This window comes from Colobus angolensis, unplaced genomic scaffold (genome assembly GCF_000951035.1).
Source record: "Colobus angolensis palliatus isolate OR3802 unplaced genomic scaffold, Cang.pa_1.0 Scaffold111, whole genome shotgun sequence".
NCBI classification, from domain to species: Eukaryota; Metazoa; Chordata; class Mammalia; order Primates; family Cercopithecidae; genus Colobus; species Colobus angolensis.
Window position 1 is genome coordinate 541,980 of NW_012112142.1, and position 23,347 is coordinate 565,326.

Sequence of the window (23,347 nt, forward strand, 5' to 3'; positions counted from 1 at the left end):
TTTTTTTTTTACAGTTATTGCTTAAATACAAGCTTGATAATTTATCATTAAGCAGAGGATTTAATTTCTTGATTTCTGATTGTTTTCCTCCGTGTTTAAATTGTTCCGTCTTCAACCTTGAATTGCTTTCATTCGTGAATTGCTTGGTAGGGAAATACTTTAACACTCTGATATCTATGATGTTAGGAAGACTAAAAACTGATTTGTTAGAGAAAATAATCTGCCTTACTCTGTGTCTGTGAATAAATGTGTATACTTGATAATACCGGATTAGCTGATCAGAAGGATTTTGATTCTGATTTATTGCACTTTAGTAATGGTATACTTTTTAGCATGTGGGACTTTCTGTTTCTACAACAGAGAAAGTCACTTGTTGCCTGAATTCACAGAAGCAGTGAATAATACTGAATTCAGATAACATATGTTGATATTCTTCCTGTGGAAGTTTTTGAGGTAAGACTTTGAAAACTCTTGGTATAAAGTCAATTTGAATTTGCAGGGAGATTTACATTTTCTGAGTGATTTGTTTTAGCTGATTCAGGAATAATATATGAAAAATGGAAAATCTTTGTGCTGCTCATATGCTCTAGCTTTGGTCAGGAGCAGTTAAATTTCTAGCCTTTTGTATAATACTGAATGAAAGAAAAGAAGGAACTCCGCTAAATTGCCGTGATGTTCTTTTTATTGTTGTTACAAGAGAATTGGAGTGCTTGGAGTTGTAATGCATTTTACAGATACCGTATTGGTGATATTTTGTTACATGTAACATTTATATATAATTGTTTTTGCGGATGCAAATTTTTAGAAGAAAGAAAATCAGGAAGTGATAAGTGGGCAAAATAAGTTACCTTATATAAAGATCTTTACTACAAGTTTCCTAATATTTAGCCTGTCTTGGATGAACAGTGATATCTGGAATCTTAAAATGCCAAGACACTATGGCTAAGGTACTACAGCTTCATTTTTTGGCAAAAATTTTGACGGAATTATAGAAGTCTTTCTGAAACTTACAGATAATATGTTTTAAAATATTCTTTTCCAAAGTTATTGTAGATGGATTTTAGAATCTCTGCTTTATTTCCTGGTGATTTTAAAATTGGAAATATTATCTACAAAGCTCTGCATGATTTTTGATTCCATTAATAGTAGTAGTGATCATAATGGCAGTTTAATTAACACTATCGAACACTTACTAGATGTGAGGCATTATTCTGTATACTTATATCAACTAATTTTTAATCCTCACAACAGTCCTATGAGGTAGGTACTGCCTAGGTGAAATTGAGAGACAAAGGAATTAAATTAAGGTCATACCTGGTAAAGCCAGGATTTGGACTAAGTCAGTTTGGTTCTGGAGTCCATGCTCCTACCTACCATATTGTACTGCCTTATTATTTGTGGCATCATCTTTAAAAGAGCTTGTGTGTTTTTAAGAGTCTCAATTTGGGTAGTATTAAAGAGTATCTTAAATGTTTTTAAGAGTAGAATTGAGACTCAGACTTTATCTTTTCTTGAACACATGGAATTAGCTACATTTTGAAGTATTAACAGTTGGTGTTCTTATATACCTTGTCTATGATTTCCCTCATTTATTAGGGTTTTTGTCTATATTCGAAGGTTTGATATTTTGAGTGTTTCGTGTTGATTGAGAATATCGCTTTAGAAGTACTGTTACTTGAATCCTCCAAAAAAATGAAACTTGTAGTATATATATTTGGAAATTAGTACTCACTTTGCCCAATCACTGATAATGTCTTCTTTTTCCAAAAATATATGACAAACACATGATTCAGTTACAGTGTTTGGTTTGCCACAGTTGCAATGCCCTGTATTATCCAGTTGAGGGCAGCTATTTACTGATTTTTTTTTTTTTTTTTTAAAGTTGAATTAGGATGTCATCCCTTTGAGCTTACCAAAACTTGGTATCCACTAAAAAACTCAACATTTGAGGTACAAACTGCCTTAATTATGTTCACTTATGTTTTGTTTCTGTTGTGATTGTAAATTATTTCATGAAAATGGAAAGCCTAGTTTTACTTCTTAATAACTTTTGGTCTCTTAGAAACTAGAATCTGTTGATTTTAGTTTTAATTTTCCCAGTTTTTTAAATTTTTAATTCTAAATCTTTTTTCCCCTCCTTAGGATCAGACTCATTGAGATTAGGGATTTTTCTTATCTTTAAAATGTCTGCATGTAAATACATGTAACTTTAAGAGTTCCTTGAGGGCTTTTAAATGTAAAAGTGAAAAGTTACAATATTCAATACATTATCTTTATTAACCAGTGGAATAACCACTGATTTTTAACTAGATCTTTGATTCATTTTTCCAAATGCCAAATGAAGGTGTTAAACTTGTAGAATATATCACCCTCTTCTAGTTTTTCTTCACTGGAGTATCACACTGGTTTTTTTTTTTTTTTTTTTTCTGAGACGGAGTCTCGCTCTGTCGCCCGGGCTGGAGCGCAGTGGCCGGATCTCAGCTCACTGCAAGCTCCGCCTCCCGGGTTCCCGCCATTCTCCTGCCTCAGCCTCCTGAGTAGCTGGGACTACAGGCGCCTGCCACCTCGCCCGGCTAGTTTTTTTGTATTTTTTAGTAGAGACGGGGTTTCACTGTGTTAGCCAGGATGGTCTCGATCTCCTGACTTCGTGATCCGCCCGTCTCGGCCTCCCAAAGTGCTGGGATTACAGGCTTGAGCCACCACGCCCGGCCCAGAGGGGTTAATTAGCCAATTGACTTCAAAGATACCACTGAGACAGAATTGTTTTGAAAATAATCTCACACTACAGAAAACTGTTGTAGTATTAACAAAATAGGTAGTGTTAGTAACTGAGATAAGGATATTCCATGGGAACTACTTTAGCAAAAGGGATTGTCTAATGAGAGAAGGACAAAATATGACATATGTTTCACAAACAAAATGATTAGTCTTATGTTGGAAAATAAAGTGAGCATCTGAGGAGATGCTAAGAGTAGCATGAACCTAGTAATCATTCTGCAGGGTAGCAAGTTGTCTCGTAGGACTGTAGACGTGATATCTTGGATATCATTGTCACTTTTTTTTTACTACCAATTTATGGGTTTCCAACACTCTCATACTATCTCTTCTCTCTCCTAACCTTAGATCTCTCGAAGTCTTTTTGGTGATGATTGTTCCATTTTCAGTCATTTACTTTTTTGTTTAAAAACATTTACAATTTATGGTTAAATATCCATAACATAAAATTTAATATTTTAACCATGTTTAAGTATACAATTCAGTGGCATTAAATATATTTACATTGTTATACAACCATTACCACTATCCGTCTTCAGAATATTTTCATTTTCTCCTACTGAAACTCCGTGCCAACTAAACACTAACTCTCATTTCCCCCCTCCCTGCCTCAGACAACCACCATTCTATTTTCTATCTATACGAATTTAAGTATTCTAAGTACCTTTTATAAGTGGATCATACACTATTCTTTTTTGACTGACTTATTTTACTTAGTATTAATAACTTCACCTCTATAGAGGTGAGTATAATAACTCATCTCTATTCTTAACCCTTTAACAGAATATATAGCCTACCCATTCCTCATGCTATCCTTATGAGGCATAATTATAACAAACTTAACCTGCCTACGACAAACAGCCCTAAAAATCACTCATTGCATACTCCCCCGTAAGCCACATAGCCCTAGTAATTATAGCTTCCCTCATTCAAACCTCCTGAAGCTTCACTGGCGCAATCATCCTTATAATCGCCCATGAACTCACTTCTTCCATACTATTTTGCCTAGCAAACTCAAATTATGAACGAACTCATAGTCGCATCATAATACTTTCCCGAGGGCTCCAGACTACTTCCATTAATAGCCTTCTGGTGATTTGCAGCAAATCTTACCAATCTTGCTTTACCTCCTACTATTAACCTAATAGGTTCATGCATGTTGTAGCATATGTCAGAATTTCCTTCTTTTTCAGAGCTGAATAATGTTCCCTTGTTTGTATATGTCACATTTTGTTTATTCATCCATCAATTGAGACTTGAGTTGCTTCTACCTTTTGGCTATTGTTAATAATGCCGCTATAAGCATGTGTATACAGGTATCTGTTCAAGTCTCTGCTTTTAATTATTTAGGGTATATACTCAGAAATGGAAAAGCTGCATCATGTGCTGATTTTATGTTTAATTTGTTGAGGAACTGCCACACTATTTTCCACAGCAGCTACGTTCATTTCACATTGCCACGAAGGATGCACAAGGGTTCTGATATCCCCACATCCTAGCCCGTGCTTGTTGTTTACTGTTTTGTTTTGTTTTAAAACCATCCTAATGGATGTGAAGTGGTAACACATTGTGGCTTTGATTTACATTTCCCTAATTAGTGATGTTGAGCATCTTTTCATGTGCCTGTGGCCCATTTACATATCTTTGGAGAAATCTGTTTTTGTGTAGCATTGATGCCAATGATTTTGCATTTTTAACTACATTTTAAATTGTGGTATAAGAGAAAGGTCTACTAGTAGGAATGGCACTATTTTGTGTATATGGATTGCCTTCCCAGCAGCCTGCTTTAATACTTAGCGATGCCAATCTTTCCAAAGTCAAAAAGAAATCACCTATTTCTAACTTTCTCCTTTCAAATCCTCTCTTGTCTCTGTCAAAATTCCTGCTGTAAAACTCTGTAAAAGCTTGGTAGTTAAAAGTTGGAAGGAGAGTTAACTGGAGCTGACTGGCTGTTGGAAGAAGAAATATAGAATGGAAAGAGAATAGTTGATAGAGCACTGTGAACGGTTAGTTCACAATTATTATCTACTATCTATTTCAAATATGGATTATAGTATAAAGATTAATTAACACTTGCACAAGTGGTTAATTTAGGGAAATATTTGAGATAATGCTGGTAAGTTTAGTTTGGCGCCACTTCAAGGAGAGCCTTCATCTCCAGACTTTATCTTAGGCCTTGTAGAACCGTTGAAGGTTCTTGAGGAGTAAATGGCACACCACATCCCCTCTCTGTGTTTTAGGAAGATTTATCTGACCATACTATGAAGGAGAAACTAGGCACTAGGGATTTGCAATGGACCGGCTAGTTACTCTCCATTTTACTATAATTACTTCCCATCATAGATTACTTTGTAAATAAATACACTTTTTACATATCTTTAATCAATTGGGTGACTGTTACACTTTCAAGTATAATTAATAAGTTTTTCAGAATTAAAGAGATTGACAATTGAAAACTCTAGTACGAAGATTAATCTGAAGTGTGTATTAACAGCCGTTAGAGAACCAGAGTGTACAGTATTTAATGTCTAGTGAGTATGAGATAAAGAATGGTGTGTATGGAAAAGGGAAAGAGAGCACACACTTGAAAATAGTGCTTATTATAATATATCTAAGGTAGAACAAACATATGTGTGGGTTTTTTTTTAACATACGTAAACACCATCCTTAAATTTGAAACACAATTCAAAACATTCCTAAAATATTAATGCTGACATTTGGATAGGGAAGACTTAATAGATACTGAGGATACAATGTTTGTTTTTTTTTATTTTTTTAAGTAAAAGTTTACTTTCACTTTCTAGGAAACACTCTTAGGTTAGTTAGTTGGAGAAATATTGAAAAGGACCTTACAGCATAGCCCTGCTTTGGTTGTGTTCACATTACTGACTTTGTATGAGAGGTTCACCAGCTGTTTGACTGGCAGGAGCAGGAGCTTTCACTTCAGTAGTTTATAATTCCTGGCTATTCTAGGATAGTTTGCACTTCACCAAGCCTCAGACAGGTCAGGACATTTGGTAGGAGAAGGTTGAAAGACAAAAGCAGCAGGCCTTGGGTTCTCAGCCTTTTTAAAAACTATTAATAAATATTTATTTTTTAAATTTAGTGGTTAGAGCTTTACTTAGTAATGTGCCTGTATTACATGTAGAGAGTATTCGTCAACCAAGAGGAGTTTTAAAATGTCAAAACCGGGAAAAGCTACTCTAAACCATGGCTTGGTTCCTGTTGATCTTAAAAGTGCAAAAGAGCCTCTACCACATCAAACTGTGATGAAGATATTTAGCATTAGCATCATTGCCCAAGGCCTCCCTTTTTGTCGAAGACGGGTAAGTCTCACACATTTGAAAAATATGAATGTTTATTTAAATGAAGTACTTTGGCCTCTTTCAGTGAAGAGATGCCTCAAATTTCAATTGATATTTAAAATTAAAACTGTCAATGCATTATGTAGCCAGTAAACACTTATATAAGTGATAGTTTTATAATATGATATAGAGCCTAGAAGATAGGGTTACCCAGTTCACCTTTTTGTCTCATTTATTTTTCATGAAATTAGAATCCTGCAGATTTATCTAAAATTAGTAAATGTAAAAAGGTATGTTTTGAAATACGTTGACAAATATTAACACTATAAATTTGTGGTTTTTATTTTGCGTGAAAGGCAAAAAGTTGATGGTATTCTCCTTATACATGGGAAATACAGCTGAAATTTCATTCGTTAAAAGATATTCCAAATCCTTAGGCTTCTTTGGCCTCTTAAGCTGTATTTTTTTAAATTGCTATTCCTTACATTTGAACTTAATAAGAACACTACTTTTTGCTGTTATATAAAATAAAAATAGCACGCTATTGTGTGACAGTCACGATATGGTTTATATATAGACAATCCTGAACTCACAAACATTTTGTAGAACTTGTATGGTCTATTGGATGTTTCTCAGGATTACGTACTCCTCTCCCCCAGTCAATAAGTTTTAACCCTGTTAACATGAGCAATTTTTTGTATTTCCTGAGTTAACTGAAATTGCCAGTTTCATATTATTTATTAGAGTAATATATTTTTAGATCTAACATAGGTTTATTAGCCTGAAACAAACAAACCAACCACTGCTTGGGATTAAATGACTGTATTTGTGTATATCAACACTGTTAGGGTTCTATCTTTTTGTGCGTTCCTTAAAGTTTTATTTTGTTTTTAATCGATAGATAATTGTATTGTACTTTTTCTTTTAGCTAAAGGGAAATATTCTATTAAATAGAATAATCCGTAACACTGGAAGAATATTTTTCCTCCTTAATAAAGAGAATCTTCTATTTGCTGGAACTTAACCTTCATAAAAACACATTCTCTAATTAGCTTAGTTCTTTTTGAGTAGTTTCCACTTCTATTCCAAACAAGTGGCAGCCATGTTGGAAAACTTTTGCACGAGGTTAAAATGTAATACAATTTAAACATCGAAAACAGAATGCAAATATCCCCAGCACCCTCTTGTTTCTTTTGTACTTTACTGTTTTAAGAAAGTGTTTCTTTTATTTTGTCTGCTTTCACCTTGTCATTTTAATAGCTTCTTCTGAATGAGGTCACTGCTCTGATTTGAGCATTTTACAGAGGCCTCGAATAGCTTTAAAGTCACTAATTATCTTTTAGCTCTGTAAAACAAAATACCAATAAAATAAATTTAAAAATTGAGAAAAAGAAGTGTAGGGCTTTTTAAAATTAAAGGGTTAAGGTGTTAATCATCAAGTTAATTTCCTTTTTATTGAATATTTTTAATAAACTTAAATACATATGGGAGATTACCTCATTATGTTACAGTATATATTTCCTGTCTTTGTCTTCTAACATAGACATTAAGTTTAAAAGGCATAGGAGAAGATTCTGTAAGATAAATTAATAGAGAACTGTAAGGCTTCCCTGAGGGCTTTCTGGGGTCACTATTTAATTTGACTTTTCTAGGTTACTGTGTTATGTTAAATTATAGTTAATAGCCTTGCAGTTATAATTGCAGAATAAAACAATATTAAAAATGAAATTCATACTAAAACTTTTTAGAAGATATTTAAAAAACAAAATGAACACATTGAAGTTTAGCTTGCCTGCCAATAATTTACTATTGCATAACTCATTGACTCTGACTACTAGAAATATTAGAGGGATTGTGAAATTATATCCTTTCTTTCCTTTTTGCAAATGGCTAGTTGATTTACATTTTCTTTGTTACTTTCACATTTTTCTTTATTAGAAATTTTAAAGATTTTTTAATATGTTATAATTAATAATATTTTGTAACTGACATATTGTATGGCTTTTACATTGGGTAGTTTTACTTTCTTTCAAGCAGATTGCTATACACATTGACAGCAAAGCACACAAAGCAAACACTCTTCTGTATTTTGCAGACCACTTTTTTCCTTCCAAGTCGTGAGCTGAGTGTAATCTGTAGTTATTGCTTATGATACTATATGCAGTCTTGATCTATTAGGATTTGAAAACATGGTATTCTCCTTCCAGTCATCATAGATACTGAATCAAGTTAATGTTTGCACAGTTAATATTTTGCACAAAATAAAAAAAGTTTGAAAATAGTGGAAAAAGTTTTAAGATAGTAATAACTATAACTTCAATTTATATCTCTTCAAATATTTTCAGGAAATTAATTTACCTTACTATTAAGTGTAATATTAGTATTGGTAGTTAATATATTATATAAATTATTCTAGTTGCTCATTTGAGATAATTTATAAGCATTGGATTTAATACAACAGTAAATAAATAGCAACTAGCTATTAATCATTTACCTTCAAATGAAAATATTTTTAGGCCAGGCATGGTGGGTCACACCTGTAATCCCAACACTTTGGGAGGCCATGGTCGGAGGATTTCTTGAACCCAGGAGTTCGAGGTTACAGTGAGCTGTGATGGCACCACTGCACTCCAGCTTGAGTGACAGAGACCTTGCCTCTGAATAAAAGCTAAAATTAGAAGAGAGAAAGAAAAAATGTTTTTAGTCTTAAAGTCCTCATAATTTGTTCATGTTTTCTCAGATTTTCCTGGTCATAAGTATCAACTCAATACTTACTAAAAATAAGTTCTGCAGGTATTTCTTAGTATCAGAAAAATTTGGGAATATAATTTTTAACTAAAAAAAGCCTTGGTTGTCTTTTAAGGGAAGAGAAGTTTTACAGGAAAAAAATTATTTAACCTATAAATTAACTAGGTAAAGATATTTAAAATAACTAGTTATTTTATAGGTTATAGAAAAATAACTTTTTTATTTGAAATTAGAATTCCTAATTATAGTAATGTTATATTTCTTAAATCCTAAAATGCATTATTTTTTCACATTATAAGCATATATGAAATAAGGATACATCTTGATGGCACTAGATAGCTTACCTAGCAACATTTTTTTCTTTCTAGTAATAAGAGAAATTATATTAAGATGCATCTTACATCTAATAATTGCATGGTTTTTTGTTTTGCTTTTTTCAAGACACTGTCTTACTCTGTCTCTCAGACTGGAGTGTAGTGGCGCCATCTCGGCTCACTGCAGCCTTCACCTCCTGGGCATAAGAGATCCTCTCACCTCAGCCTCCCAAGCAGCTGGGACTACAGGCACACGCCACTGCACCTGGCTAATTTTTGTATTTTTCTAGAGATGGGGTTTCACCATGTTGCCCAGGCTGGTCTTGAACTCCTGGACTCAAACGTTTTATCTGCTTGCCTCAGCCTCCCAAGTGCTGGGACTACAGGCATGAGCCACCATGCCCAACATAATGATTGTATGTTGAAAGAAAATGGACTTTTAGTGTGTAAATTTTATCTCTTGACTCATTTGGTTTTTGTTTGGAGCACTTTTAAGCATTTAGAATACTCTCTTAAAATTATTCTTCAGTGTTACTATTTTAGTAGAAATTTCCAAATGACATGCAATTGTTGGTTTATTTGGGACTTAAATATATCAGGTTTGACTGTGCTGGTTTACAGACAAATATTGTATTTAGAGGGCCTCATATATTCTTGAGTTTGTGTAGCATAGGCAGCAGCAACACAAGAGAGAATGGGCTAGAGCTTTGGTGGAAAGGGTGGAGCACAGATAAGGGACAAGGATTTACGCATCTGAGACCCAGGAACTCAGGAAGTAGTGAGATAAACAACTGATGTTTCCAGTAGTTGAAAACAATTTCATAGTGATTATATTCTATATCAAATTATATTCCAAATACCGTACTTAAAATTATTTTTCTTTAAAATTAAAATAGAAATAAAAGTAGAATATTTGTGTGTCATTTGAAAAAGTATTACAATCACATCTTATGTATCGTCATCTTAAATCAGGAGTCCATATGCTTTTTCTGCAAAGGGCCAGTAAATATTTTAGGCTTTGTGGACTGTGTAGTTGGCCTCTGTTGCACTCAGCTCTCTCTGCCTTTCTATCATGAAAGCAGCCACAGACAGTACTTAAACAAATAGGCAGGACTGTGTTTTAATAAAATGTTATTTATAAAATCAGTGAAAAACAGGTTTTTACTGTTAAAACAGTACTGTAGTAAATTTTCTTTTGCATACCGCCTTTTGCTTATGTATAAGTTTCATTTTATGGTGAGTTTTTAGAATGGGGTTCTGGAGCTTTAAGCCATTACTTTCTTTTATAAGACTCATTTTCTCTAATTCTTTTGTGTTTGTGGGAGGAAGAATTTCATTTTTGTGTATCTAATTACTCTTAATTAATTAATTAATTAATATTTTTATTTTGAGACAGAGTCTCACTCTGTCTCCCAGGCTGGTGTGATGTCAGCTCACTGCAACCTTCTCCTTCCAGGTTCAAGCGATTATCCTGCTGCAGCCTCCTGAGTAGCTGGGACTATAGGTGCCTACCACCACGCCCAGCTAATTTTTTTTTTTTTCTTTTTGGTATTTTTAGTAGAGATGGGGTTTCACCATATTGGCCAGGCTGGTCTCGAACTCCTGACCGCAGTTGATCCACCTGTCTCGGTCTCCCAGAGGGCTGGGATTAGAGGCAGAGCCACCGTGCCTGGCCTAATCACTAGAATTTTAACATACTGCTTTTTATTACTTATCTTCTAAATGTATGGTGTAATAATGGTACTGATGATTTCTATCATTTTAAGAGCCAACTATGTATTCTAGGTACTCCTCAGCTACTTTTTATATTTTAATTTATTTAATCCTTAAATAGTTTAAATGTTAATGAAACAATGTAAGTTTTATCTCCATTCAGTAGATGAGAAAACTGAGGCTCAGACAAGTTAATAACTCTTCCAGTTTTCCAGGCAGTTCGTAACGCTTGTATTTAATCTCAGGACTTTCTAATGCTGCAGGTACTGGCTGTTCTTTTACTATGCTCTGTAACATATACATTTTTTTTTCCTTATGAACTTAACACTTTTCAACTATTATTAGTATTTTGTGGGGTTAGTCTGAGGGCCTATTGCTGTTGACATTGTTTCCATGAGACAATACAAAGTTTCAAACAATTGACTTACAAATAATTTTTGTAGCATGGTCCCTTTATAAATTTAAAATTTTTTGTGTAATCTCTTTTAAGTTTTTGTTTGTTTGTTTGTTTACTTATAAAGTTATCCCACAGATTATGTAACAGTTTTAGTCATGAAAAAACTGGAAATATTCAGACCGTATGCATGTTTGTCCTGTGTCTTTTTGTAAACTGAGGGGTGATACTTCAGGGTCCGGGGTCAGGCAACTGAGAACAGGGTACCTAACAGGTGACTATCCTCAAAAGACAATGCAGTACCATTCTCATCGGTTAATCAATTAGTATGTTTGACAATTATGACCAAAAAAAAAACACAGCACCTCTCATAGCACCTCTCAGCAATACTGTGTTAGGTTCAGGTTTTTCTTCATTGTTCAGTTTTCCATGATAATAGTCAAGCCTGCATTCAAAATTTTCATCGTCTCATTCAGACATAACCTTATTTGTTGTTTTCGTATGTATAAACTTCAGTTAGTTCAAGGGGTGTATAATTTTAATCTGTTACTCTCCTGTAGTAGACTGTTGAGTTCGTTAGAACTTTTCAGCAAGGTCTGCTAGGATTATTAAACAGTCGTGCTGCTTTTGTTTCAGAAAATAACATCTCTAATTATTCTTCAATAAAATTTTCATTAATATGAAGATTTTGTACATACCCAGAAACTGACCATCATAAGCTCTGTTGGTAAAGCAAATTTGGGAATTATTACCCTCTCAAATTTGGTAATTTAATATCCTCCAAAGTCTGAGTTCAATGGCTATATAATGAATTTTTATTTCCCTCCAATATTTAATATCTTTTACTTCTCTTCATAAAACTGTTAGACATGTTAAATATATAATGTAGAAAAGACACTTGTCTTTACAGTTTCCTAAATTATTAGTAATCTCACTGGTCAGAAATAACCACAATAAGGATTTTAAGCATATAATTTTTAAAACAAAACTGTCACCTTAATTCATTTTTAATATACTGCTAGTATTTTCCCATGGCTGTAGGTATTCAAAAGTGTGTAATCTGCCATATAAATATATCATATTTTTCACTATTGTTGATTTAGATTGTGACCTACTTTGAACATTGTTATACACAAATTTAACCACATCACTGTACACAGATTTCTAGAAGTAGTTTTATTGGGTCAAGGAGTATGAACTTCCTTAAATTCTTGAAAAATATTATTAAATTTTTTCAGAAAAAATTGTATCAGTTCAAAAACAACATGGTGTTTCTAATGTTGTTACAAGACAAATTATATTTTAAAGAACATTTATTCTTATGGCAAAGTTCTGTGGACTTGACTTAGCTGATACTGTATCATTATACTTCCATGTTTGTTTTTCTAGGTTTTCTATGAACTGAATTTTCATTGAGAAAATAACAATATGTGCTTTTATTTTACTTAAGGCCTCATAAGAAAAATATATCAATTGATTAAAAAATTATTTGTCACTCATAGTGATTTTATTGTTTTATTCTTATAGGAGATAATATTTGCCATAGACTTGTCACCTATATTATTTTCAACTGTAATTTTCTTCAATTCTTCTCATGGTTTTAAAACTGTGATCTGTGTTTTTATCTAAATAGACAACCCACATGTATGATTTGATAATTTATTATTGATTCAACATATTTTTTTATATGGCGAGTCTTCTTATGGTTGTCTCAGTTTTTGTCACATTGGATTATACTTTTACATTTCTGAATTTTAGCGTGGTATCTTTACAGTGTAAGTGACAACCTCTCCCAAAGTATATAGCTATTAATAATCTCTACTGTAAGAGTACTTCTCATGCTAGCAGGAGCAGCTGCCAGAAATACTTGCCTGTTTCGTATAGCACTGTTACTTAGCATTACATTTCTGTCATAGCTTTGTCATTTAGCCCCAATCCTGGTTTGCCTTAAAAAGAAAACAAAACAAAATTCTAGTCTAGCTATGATTAATTCTCATTTAAAATAGTTGTAGCAAGTCTCCTCTTCTAAAATGCCTTGATGACTAAAAGTGATTTCATGAAACTCAACATCACTTTCATAGAACTCTTAGCCAAGTAAAAATATATTGATACCTCCTTAACATACAGAAATGTAAAACCTTTTAAAAGCCAACATCCCCTCCTCTCCTGTAAGTAGTCTATTTGGTATCTACTGGTTACATTTGTGCCTCTGTTTTTCTACATCCTTTCCATGACCTCATGGTCCAGCTTACCTCTCTCTTGAAACCTCCCTTCTGGCACTGATTTCATCCACTGTTGTCCTCATCCATTAAATGAAACATATTGCAATTGTTGCTGTTATCTTTGGTCCCTAGGCATACTATATGGGCTGCTCAATGATGTTATATGACAACTTAGTATAGATACTTTGTTGGTTAGGTTATAAACTCTTAAAATTCAGAGGTTATTCTTAATACCTTTTTATGCTTCCAGAGATATATAGGAGAAAGTTAGTATAAATATTTGTATGGCTGATTCATTGAAGTGTCTGTTAAACTTGGAAAAATCTTTAAGGAATTTTTGTGCTGTAAGAATGTGGCATGTTTTTGTTTACTAAATGTTTTTAAATGACTGTGCAGCTGTGATTTTGAATATTTCATTTTCTAAATTTAACAAAACTCAGATACAGTTTGACACTTAATTTTAAAAGTAATTACTGCTTACTAATTTTGAAAATGAAAAAGAAACACACACGGTATAGTCATTTAGGTGGTACTTTTTGGCAGTCTAGATTAGCTCCTAAATATCAGAAAATGCTAAAATAGAGAAAAAAATATAGTACTTTGAAGAGAAGAAAGAATAGGGTGGTGGTAGGAACAAATTTAGAGAGGAAATTTGATAGGGTACCTGTTTTGTGGTGGGGTTTTTTTTATTTTGTTTTTGTTTGTTTGTTTGTTTGAGTGAGGAAACTGAAGTGTGGCTTTCTAAGCTTCTCTTCCTTGCATATATCTTCCATTGGTACTTGGAAAATATAAGCATTTCCAGATCCTTTGATGTTTTTTATGGTCACTACTTACTTTATCAATAAAGGCATTAACTACTGTTAATTACCACATATCAGACCATTCTATTTCATTCTATTCTTTGGTCTTTTTCTCTTTAAGAATGTTTCACACATCATGCATCAACATGAGTAAGCAATGTAGTTGTCAGTTTTCTTTGCATTCTCTGTGTTGTGCCAGCCACCCGCTATAAATAAGATGATGATCCCCCCATGCCCATGCACAAATGAAAAGTCACGGTGATAAAACTAGAAACAAACCATTATAGTATAAAATAATAATTGCTTAAATGGATCTACGTACAAAGTACTGTGGGAGTATGAGGAGGCATCCAGAACTCAATAGGAGTGGTTCAGGAAGGGCTTCACAGTAACCTTGAATTAAACATGAAGATGTTTGCTAAGTAGGTGATCAGAGGACTGATAGAGGGAACTTGTATCATTGCTTGGGATCATGACTTACGTTTTTTCATATTAATTATACTGCTGCAAATCACATTTGCCATCAATTTATTAATGTTAATGTCAGCTAAAAAAATATGTGTTGAGCACCTAGAGTGGAGAACTTTCCTAGAACCTGGAGATATAACAGTGAACTTGACAGACAAAGGCCATGCCCTCATGGAGCTTAGATTCTAGTTTGGGGAGATAAAAAATAAATACTACTGTTAATATTTTGATGACAATAAAATAGGGTAATAGAATAGAGTCTGATTTGGTATGTAGAAGAGGCACTAATCTAGTTACTTTCTATACATAAACTCATTTAATCCTTAAAATCACCCTGTGGAGTATGTTGTATTATACCTGTTACACATGAGAAGTCTCAGGCCTAGGAAGGTTCTTGCCCCTTAGCTGGTAAGTAATATAGCTAGGACACTAACTCAAGCAGTCTTATTCCAGCATCACAGCCACTGCAGTATACGGATCTGGAGTAGGGATTTGTTGAACAGCCCCTTAATGTCCATATGTTTTAAGGGTTAACTTTTGCCATATAATCTTGGAATTTTAAATGTATAATTCTCACCTTTCCCAACAATTTATGATGTTCTCAGTATCTAATTACTGATAATACTGCCTTCTATGTGTTTTTGTCATCAGATGATGTTTTAATATTGGGTTGTGCCCGAGTTGTCAGATTTGAGTACAAAGCGACTTAGCACATGATTTGTAAATCTGTAATTACACTATGGAAACAATTTCTATGAATTTGTCTTTTATGTAACAAATTTTTAATTAGGTAACGATTTGTATAATTTTGACATCAAAGGGCAAGGCTATTTAAATTTGTAAATTTAAACTAAGTTATGTTTTACAGAAACTAACCTAATGTTAAGGCTTGTAATATAGAAGACAGATGAAAAATATGCTAAAAATAAACTTGGAACTAAGCTCCTGGCAAGGTAAACAAGTGTGAGATAAGTCCACAGTCCCTTCTCTGCAAAGTAGAAATCCAGCATGCTCTGAAAACTAGAAATTTAAAAATAAAGGTAGCAAAACCTAACCCAAACTAACATAAAACAGTCACCTTTATTATCTATCTAAATATTCACATATTTTGCTGGAGAAATACTGATGTGTGATATACTGGAAGTGTTCTGTAATAAACAGTATATGCACTCTGTTACCTTTCTACAATTCAGAATATTCTGAATTTAGGAACACAGCTGTCTCCAAAAGCATGGAACTAAATCCAGAGACCTTAGAGTTTTACAACTGTCACCCACTCATAAAAAACTGAACACACTTTGAAATGTCAGAGTAGTCTAAGCTTTATCTTAAGTCTCTGAGTATAAATACTTTAAAACATACATATATAGATGAGTACCTAAGGTTTATTAACCTAATTATAGACTATTATAACCACACAATACAATGATAGTTTGGAGCTTTTATATTACTTTTCTTCAGTGATTAAAATACAGCTCATGCTAATAGACTTATTCTTTAAATGAGGGTAGAGAACCTCAACCACATTTTTTTTTAATTGTCCCAGTACTTTCATGGGAAATTAACACCACAAAATTAATTTTAATCTGCTGATATTTAGTATGCATACTCTGTGTGTGTTGCCACTGTTACAAAGATGAATAAGACAGCGCACCTTTCTCTTAAGTAATCCACAAACGCCTTCATGTCTCTGAGAGACTTGTCTCATCATCCACATTTCATGGTCACACATCAAAATTAGATGAACATAGCTTAATTAATTTATTCAACAAATAAGCATCTACTAATAGCCAGGCCCAGTTCTAGGCACTTGGGATACATTAGTGAACAAAACGGAAAAAAATGTCCTTTCAACTTTTTAGTGGTCCTGAGAAGTCTTCCAAGGCATAAGACAGTTTGTGCCAACATACAGTGTGTCATCAGACTCCTTTTATTAAATTACACACTTTTCATTCCTAAATCATTTGGTGATAATTTGTGTTATAGTTTTGTCATATGTATACATAACTACATACATGTACGTACAATTTACCTGATTTGATAGAATTATGTTAGTGGCCTTACTGAAATATATAATCTGCCAGTTTTCAAATACTGTTAGATAGTATCTATTACAAACAAAATATTATTTTGATGCTCTGAAAGGATAAATAGGATTCCATTTAATTCCTTTTAAAAATATTTTAGCAAAACAATTTTCTTTTTTTTTTCTTTTTTTGAGACGGAGTCTCGCTCTGTCACCCGGGCTGGAGTACAGTGGCCGGATCTCAGCTCACTGCAAGCTCCGCCTCCCGGGTTTACGCCATTCTCCAGCCTCAGCCTCCGGAGTAGCTGGGACTACAGGCGCCCGCCACCTCGCCCGGCTAGTTTTTTGTATTTTTTTAGTAGAGACAGGGTTTCACCGTGTTAGCCAGGATGTCTCGATCTCCTGACCTCGTGATCCACCCGTCTCGGCCTCCCAAAGTGCTGGGATTACAGGCTTGAGCCACCGCGCCCGGCCACAAAACAATTTTCTTTTGGTGTTTTTAATAATTCTATCAAGCACAGCCTAATGATTTCTTTCTGAATTATTCCTGGATCAGAATTAGACTTCTTGTCTTTTTCTGTGCCACTATGGAAGGTTGCATAAACTCACATGTATCTCACATATAAATTAGTTATGTAATGGTAGATAAAATTTATGGTATATATATTTGTGTTATATTTGTTTATATTTTGATATAAAAGTAGATATAATTTAAAATTTTTTAATATGATGTTAATTTTACTATAGAAATAGTAGGGGAAAGGCCCAGCATTTTTGGTAAAACCAATGACATTCTAAATGTTAGCAGTATCAATTCAGTTATTTCCTTTCACAAGTACCTGTTGATGCAGCACGTCTCTTTATTTGTATGTATACTATTTTATTCCTAAAATATCAAGGGTAAAATTTAAAGTAGGGGTTTTTAAAGTCAATATCTTAGATTAATAAAGTTTTCTTTTGTGACTTTGATAGTGTCTTGTGTTTATATATTTATAAACTTCATTGCAATTTAGGAATGGGGGAAGCAGTGAGTCTTTCTCAAATATTAATACTGGTTTTGTAATTCTGTTTTTCTATACTGAATAGTTTTCAGAGCTATTGAATAACAAAATAGCAACCTTTTCTTCTTAGGAGAGCCATTTCTCAAACGTACATCTTACTACATTGGCATTATTTGCATATTTGTTTTTCTTTGAGAGATAGAATAGTTGAAAGTGGCCATTGATAGTCGCAACTCCAAATGTAGATAATGCTAAAAACATTGCAGTGATTCACTATACATGTAAGATTTTGATATAATTAACTTGAAACATTAATTTTATGGTGGAATTCCATGTATGCATTCTTTAGGAATTTACTCACAACTGAATCAAGACTTTTAAGTTGAACTTTCTTCCTCAAGTAAATGTAGCACTCCCCACCCCACACATAAAAAAGACAGAAAAGGTTAAATATTTATCCCAAAAGCACATGGCTAATGAGCCATTTGTTTATGATTATTTTATGGTATCCTGATATAATGATGGGAAAATCTGTTTTGAGGATTTGAGAAAATTTATGGTAATGTTGAATGGAATTTTCTTAAATTTCTTCTCCTTTGCTAGTCTTGAACATGAAAATTGAAACTTATGAGCTATTTAATTACATTTTTATGTGTGGGTGATTTCATGTAGTTCACTTGGGAACAATTTCAGCTTAAACAGCTTTTCAATAATCCATAGAAATCTCTGCATTATCACTTTAGATTTTAAAATGTCATTGTTGCTACTAATATGAACATGTAGGGGCAGTATAGTACTGTTTTTGTAAATCTTGTCTGAATTTGTGAGTTTTAAAAATCTGTGTTACTGTTAGAAGTTTGTTCTTCTGTAATATAATATAACTATATCTTGCTTTTTTAAAGGATAGTTAGTACTACTTCATTAAGTTGGAACTATTCTTTTAGTTCGTGTTCTTACATGTATTACACAAAAAATTATGAAAGCTCTTGGCCCTGATTTATATATGAAGTCAAGGAGTATGTTTAGTTAAAAGGAAAAATGCATTTTTATTGTCTGACAATAAAAATGAGAATAAATGGATTCATAAAAATCTGAAAATACCAAGATCAGTGCAGTTTTGCTCTTACTCTGTGTCATTCTTTCAAAATGAATGTTAATGAGAATTTATAGTCTTAATTTTTCAATATGACAAGTGAGCAAAACAGATTACTGAACAGTCTTATTTTTAAGATTCTTTAATTGGTACATCTTTTTTTCAGTATCAAAATGGTTAAGGTTATTACAAACTGTATTACAAAATATAGTAACCTTTCCCCTGACTTAATATTTAAAAGAAGACAACTGAGCAGTTATCTCTTCCATGTATGTATTTACTTTATTCAACACCTCCTATGAACCACGGACTGCTTTAGGCATTTAGAGTACAACAGTGAACAAAACATCCAAGCCATCACCCTCGTGGAGTTCATATCAGAAAAGCAGAGTGCCTAAGAGCATGGATTGTAGAGTCAGTTGGACCTGGGTTTAAGTTCTTTGCTCTACCACTTACTAAGCCTCATCTGTGAAATGGAGCTAATAATAGTACCTTTTACAGAGGGTTGTTGTAAGGATAAAATGAAATAACCCATGGAAGGCATGGTTATGTACAAGAGTTCTGTAACTATTATGAAGCCCTCATAAAACAAATTTAGATGTGTTGGTAAAAATTACAATTAATTCTCCTGATGTAATAGTACTTATGATAGAGATTTTGAGTATTTTTTTCATTTTTAGTTTCTTCAACTAGTGAAAGAAGATGCATGGCACAAATTTTGAATAATTTTTCTTAAACAGTTTCCAAGTGACTTTTAATCTTCTCTAAGTGGAAAGATGCTGCACATAAAAAGTTAATGTGATTTGGTTCTACTTACATTATGTAGGTTCATTCAGTGTGACTATCATATATGTAAAAATTAACCCCATTATGTCCCCCTACATGAAGAAAATTATATGTGACATCTTGGTATTTTGTTTGGAGATTCTCAAATGTTCAGAATAAATGTGTTGGTTTCAAATGTCATTAAACTGGAATTTTAAAAATCGCTATATAAGAATTAAAAATGTTTTATTGATTTACATATTATGTTAGCTGCTAAAATGTCTAGTATATAGTTTCCATTATAATTTTAAGTCCTGACACCATTTTCGTACTGAAGCCCCCAAATTTGGTAATTAAGAAATTGAACAAACTTTTTAACAAATTTGAAAACTATCTTGTCAAAATGGTACCTGATATATCATTACATAAGAATTGAGACTTAAAACATTTAAAGAACTGATCCACAAATTTTAACAAAAGTACTTGGAAAATTAGACCTTTCTTTAGTACCCTGTGCTTCTCTTGGTTCTTGTTATTTCTGTGTTATACAGAAATTCCGTATTTCACACACACACGCATGCATCCACACACACAGGCATCCCACACACATAGAAATAAAATTCTAACCTCCCCCTACCTCTATTTAATAGCTTATCAGCTATGTTCATGCTACAACTGCTTCATTGAAGGGAAGTGCTGTTCTGCTGTTTTCATATTAGCTTTGTTATCATGCAGTATTTTTCAGCTGCTCATGCTCATTACCATACAGCTGGTATGTAGAGAAGAGAAGGAAGCAGGCAGAAGTTGTAATGTCTACAAGAATAAGAAGCTCTCTTGCAGATGGGGTGCTGGCAGATGGGGCATGTGTTTGAACAGGTTTTACTAATAACAGAGTGCATTAAAAATCATTCTGAGAAAGTCTAAGGTCAGTGCCATGAATTCAGAGCTTGAGAGGTTGTTCAGCTTTTTTGTAGACCTTTTTAGAATATTGATCGACTCTTACCAAAAAAAGTAATAAATGGCAAACCATATCTCCTCCAAAAAAGATCTTACCAGTTTTTTTCTTGTTTATGTTATATTAGTATGTTTTTTCTTTAGTATAATTTTAAAAGCATTGATACTGTCACCTAGTATCGCTCATCAACTCGTGTTGTTGTAGTCTTAAATATATTTACTTAAAATGTCTACATCTATATACTACATCTATATACAAAAGTGTAGATGCTTTATGAAAATGGTAATAACATTCTTCAGTTTCCATATATTAGAATATTCATTAGAAAGTGAAAACTAAAGATTTAGATATCGATATGTATAGTGTTGACTACGTTGAATATGAAGTGGAGGAATGTTTTATCTGCATTCAAGGTTAGAAGTGAATTGTATGCCCAGAAATGTATCTATTGTTAAAAATATTTCTTGCATATTTTGCATATTCACAAAACGAAAGTGAATTAAGTATGATTAAAATAACTGTCATTTTTATTAAAGTATTTTAGTGGGATCTTAGTCTTTTTGGCCCTTTTTTATTAACTATAGTGTTTCTTGATACATCCTCTCTCAATGGGAGATGCTAATGAAAAGCAACTGAAGCAAAATAAAGCTAGGCAATTTTGTGTAACATAGGTAGTATTCAATTTAATTTTAAAGGAAATAGAACTTGTTCTTTTCATAAAGATTAAAATGTGAATATATATAATATATATGAAATGTATACAAGTATAGCTAGTTTTTTTTTAATACTTTAAGTTCTAGGGTACATGTGCACAACGTGCAGGTTTGTTACATATGTATACATGTGCCATTTTGGTTTGCTGCACCCATTAACTTGTCATTTACATTAGGTATATCTCCTGATGCTATCCTTCCCCCATCCCCCCACCCCACGACAGGCCCCAGTGTGTGATGTTCCCCATCCTGTGTCCAAGTGTTCTCACTGTTCAATTCGCACCTATGAGTGAGAACATGCAGTGTTTGGTTTTCTGTACTTGCGATAGTTTGCTCAGAATGATGGTTTCCAGCTTCATCCATGTCCCTTCAAAGGACATGAACTCATCCTTTTTATGGCTGCGTAGTATTCCATGGTGTACATTTGCCACATTTTCTTAATCCAGTCTATCATTGATGGACATTTGGGTTGGTTCCAAGTCTTTGCTATTGTGAATAGTGCCGCAATAAACATACGTGTATATGTGTCTTTATTGTAGCATGATTTATAATCCATTGGGTATATACCCAGTAATGAGATTGCTGGGTCAAATGGTATTTCTAGTACTAGATCCTTGAGGAATCGCCACACTGTCTTCCAAGATGGTTGAACTAGTTTACAGTCCCACCAACAGTGTAAAAGCATTCCTGTTTCTCCACATCCTCTCCAGCACCTGTTGTTTCCTGACGTTTTAATGATCGCCATTCTAACTGGTGTGAGATGGTATCTCATTGTGATTTTGATTTGCATTTAGTTTTTAAAGCTAGTATAAGTTACAACACTTTTGGTAACTCAGAAACTCATGCTTCAGATTTCTTGTCAGTAAATAGAGGTACAAAATATTGCCTGTGAAGTTAATAACTATGAATAAATAAAATGATTTTAATGAGATCTGTGGGAAGTGGTGTACTTTAACAAGCATTACTAAAACTGTGTATTCCTTTTAATAGTGAAAGTTTAGATTCTGTTGGGCATTTTAAAGGTACAGAAGTCCTAAACTGTAAAGTTGCATTTTTATTGCACATCAAACTTATTTTCTTCCAATTTAATTTGTATTTGGACTGTATAACTGATAAATATCTAGAAATACTTTTATGACTTTTCCCTGAGGGGGGAAATATATTAAGTATTATAAACAATATACAATGTAATTATAAAATGAGAAACCTGTAAAATGTATTGTTCACCTACATCATTTCTTATTTAGAAAATAAGAAAATTGTGTTTTTAAAATTGTGTTGAAAATTAACGATTTTCTGTTATTTCTGTAGTTCTACCACTGTTGATCAGAGTATGTCTTAAGTTGCTAATTATCTCATATAAATATTTTTTATCGGTACCCTACTGTATGCAGAAACTATGTGAGGAGCTGAGATACAACAAGAATCGAAACAGAATCAAAATACTGCCCTCGTGGAACTTACAGTCTTTTGGAGAAGATAGACACATATTTAATGTGCTCACACTGTAACAAGGTGTTGGCTTCAAGCACTGGGAAATCAGAGATAGCCTATATACAGATAATTCACATATTTTCATCTCCAACCCAGACCTTTCTTCTGGGCCAGAACCAGTTGGAGCATGAGATTTGGATACCTGGTTATCTCCAAGATATCTCAAGATCCTCCTCACCCCTGGTCCCCAGAAAACAAAAATAACCAACTAACGCAGTCCTTGTTATCCAGTTGCACAAGTGAGAAAATAGGTGTTACCTTTGATACCTTCCTCTTTTTTACTTGCCATGCATGACCCATTTGTGTGGGTCATCCTATCAGTTTGATGTCCTAAATGTCTCTTAACTGCCCACTCCTATGCATCTCTGTTTCTACCCTAGCTAATCAAAGCCACCATTATCTCTTGCCTGGTTTTGTGGAATAACTTCCTCACACAGTCTCCCCACATCGACTCTCGAATCACTGCCATTCTATTTTTTTTTTTTGAGACAGAGTCTCGCTCTGTCGCCCAGGCTGGAGTGCAGTGGCCAGATCTCAGCTCACTGCAAGCTCCGCCTCCCG

The 23,347-nt window shown here is 33.4% G+C and overlaps 1 protein-coding gene across 3 annotated transcripts in view; it reads left to right on the forward strand.

The window, feature by feature from the left end:
• FBXW7 (F-box and WD repeat domain containing 7, E3 ubiquitin protein ligase) overlaps positions 1-23,347 on the forward strand; it is a 214,102-nt gene that overhangs the window by 145,979 nt on the left and 44,776 nt on the right. Inside the window, exon 1 of one of the 3 annotated variants that reach the window (XM_011956451.1) lies at positions 5,757-6,101. The exons of the other annotated variants lie outside the window; for them this stretch is intronic. Within the exon in view, the coding sequence (XP_011811841.1) occupies positions 5,955-6,101 (147 nt within the window). The 5' untranslated portion in view covers positions 5,757-5,954. Of the gene's footprint in view, positions 1-5,756; positions 6,102-23,347 lie in introns of those variants that run through there. 3 annotated transcript variants of the gene reach the window in all.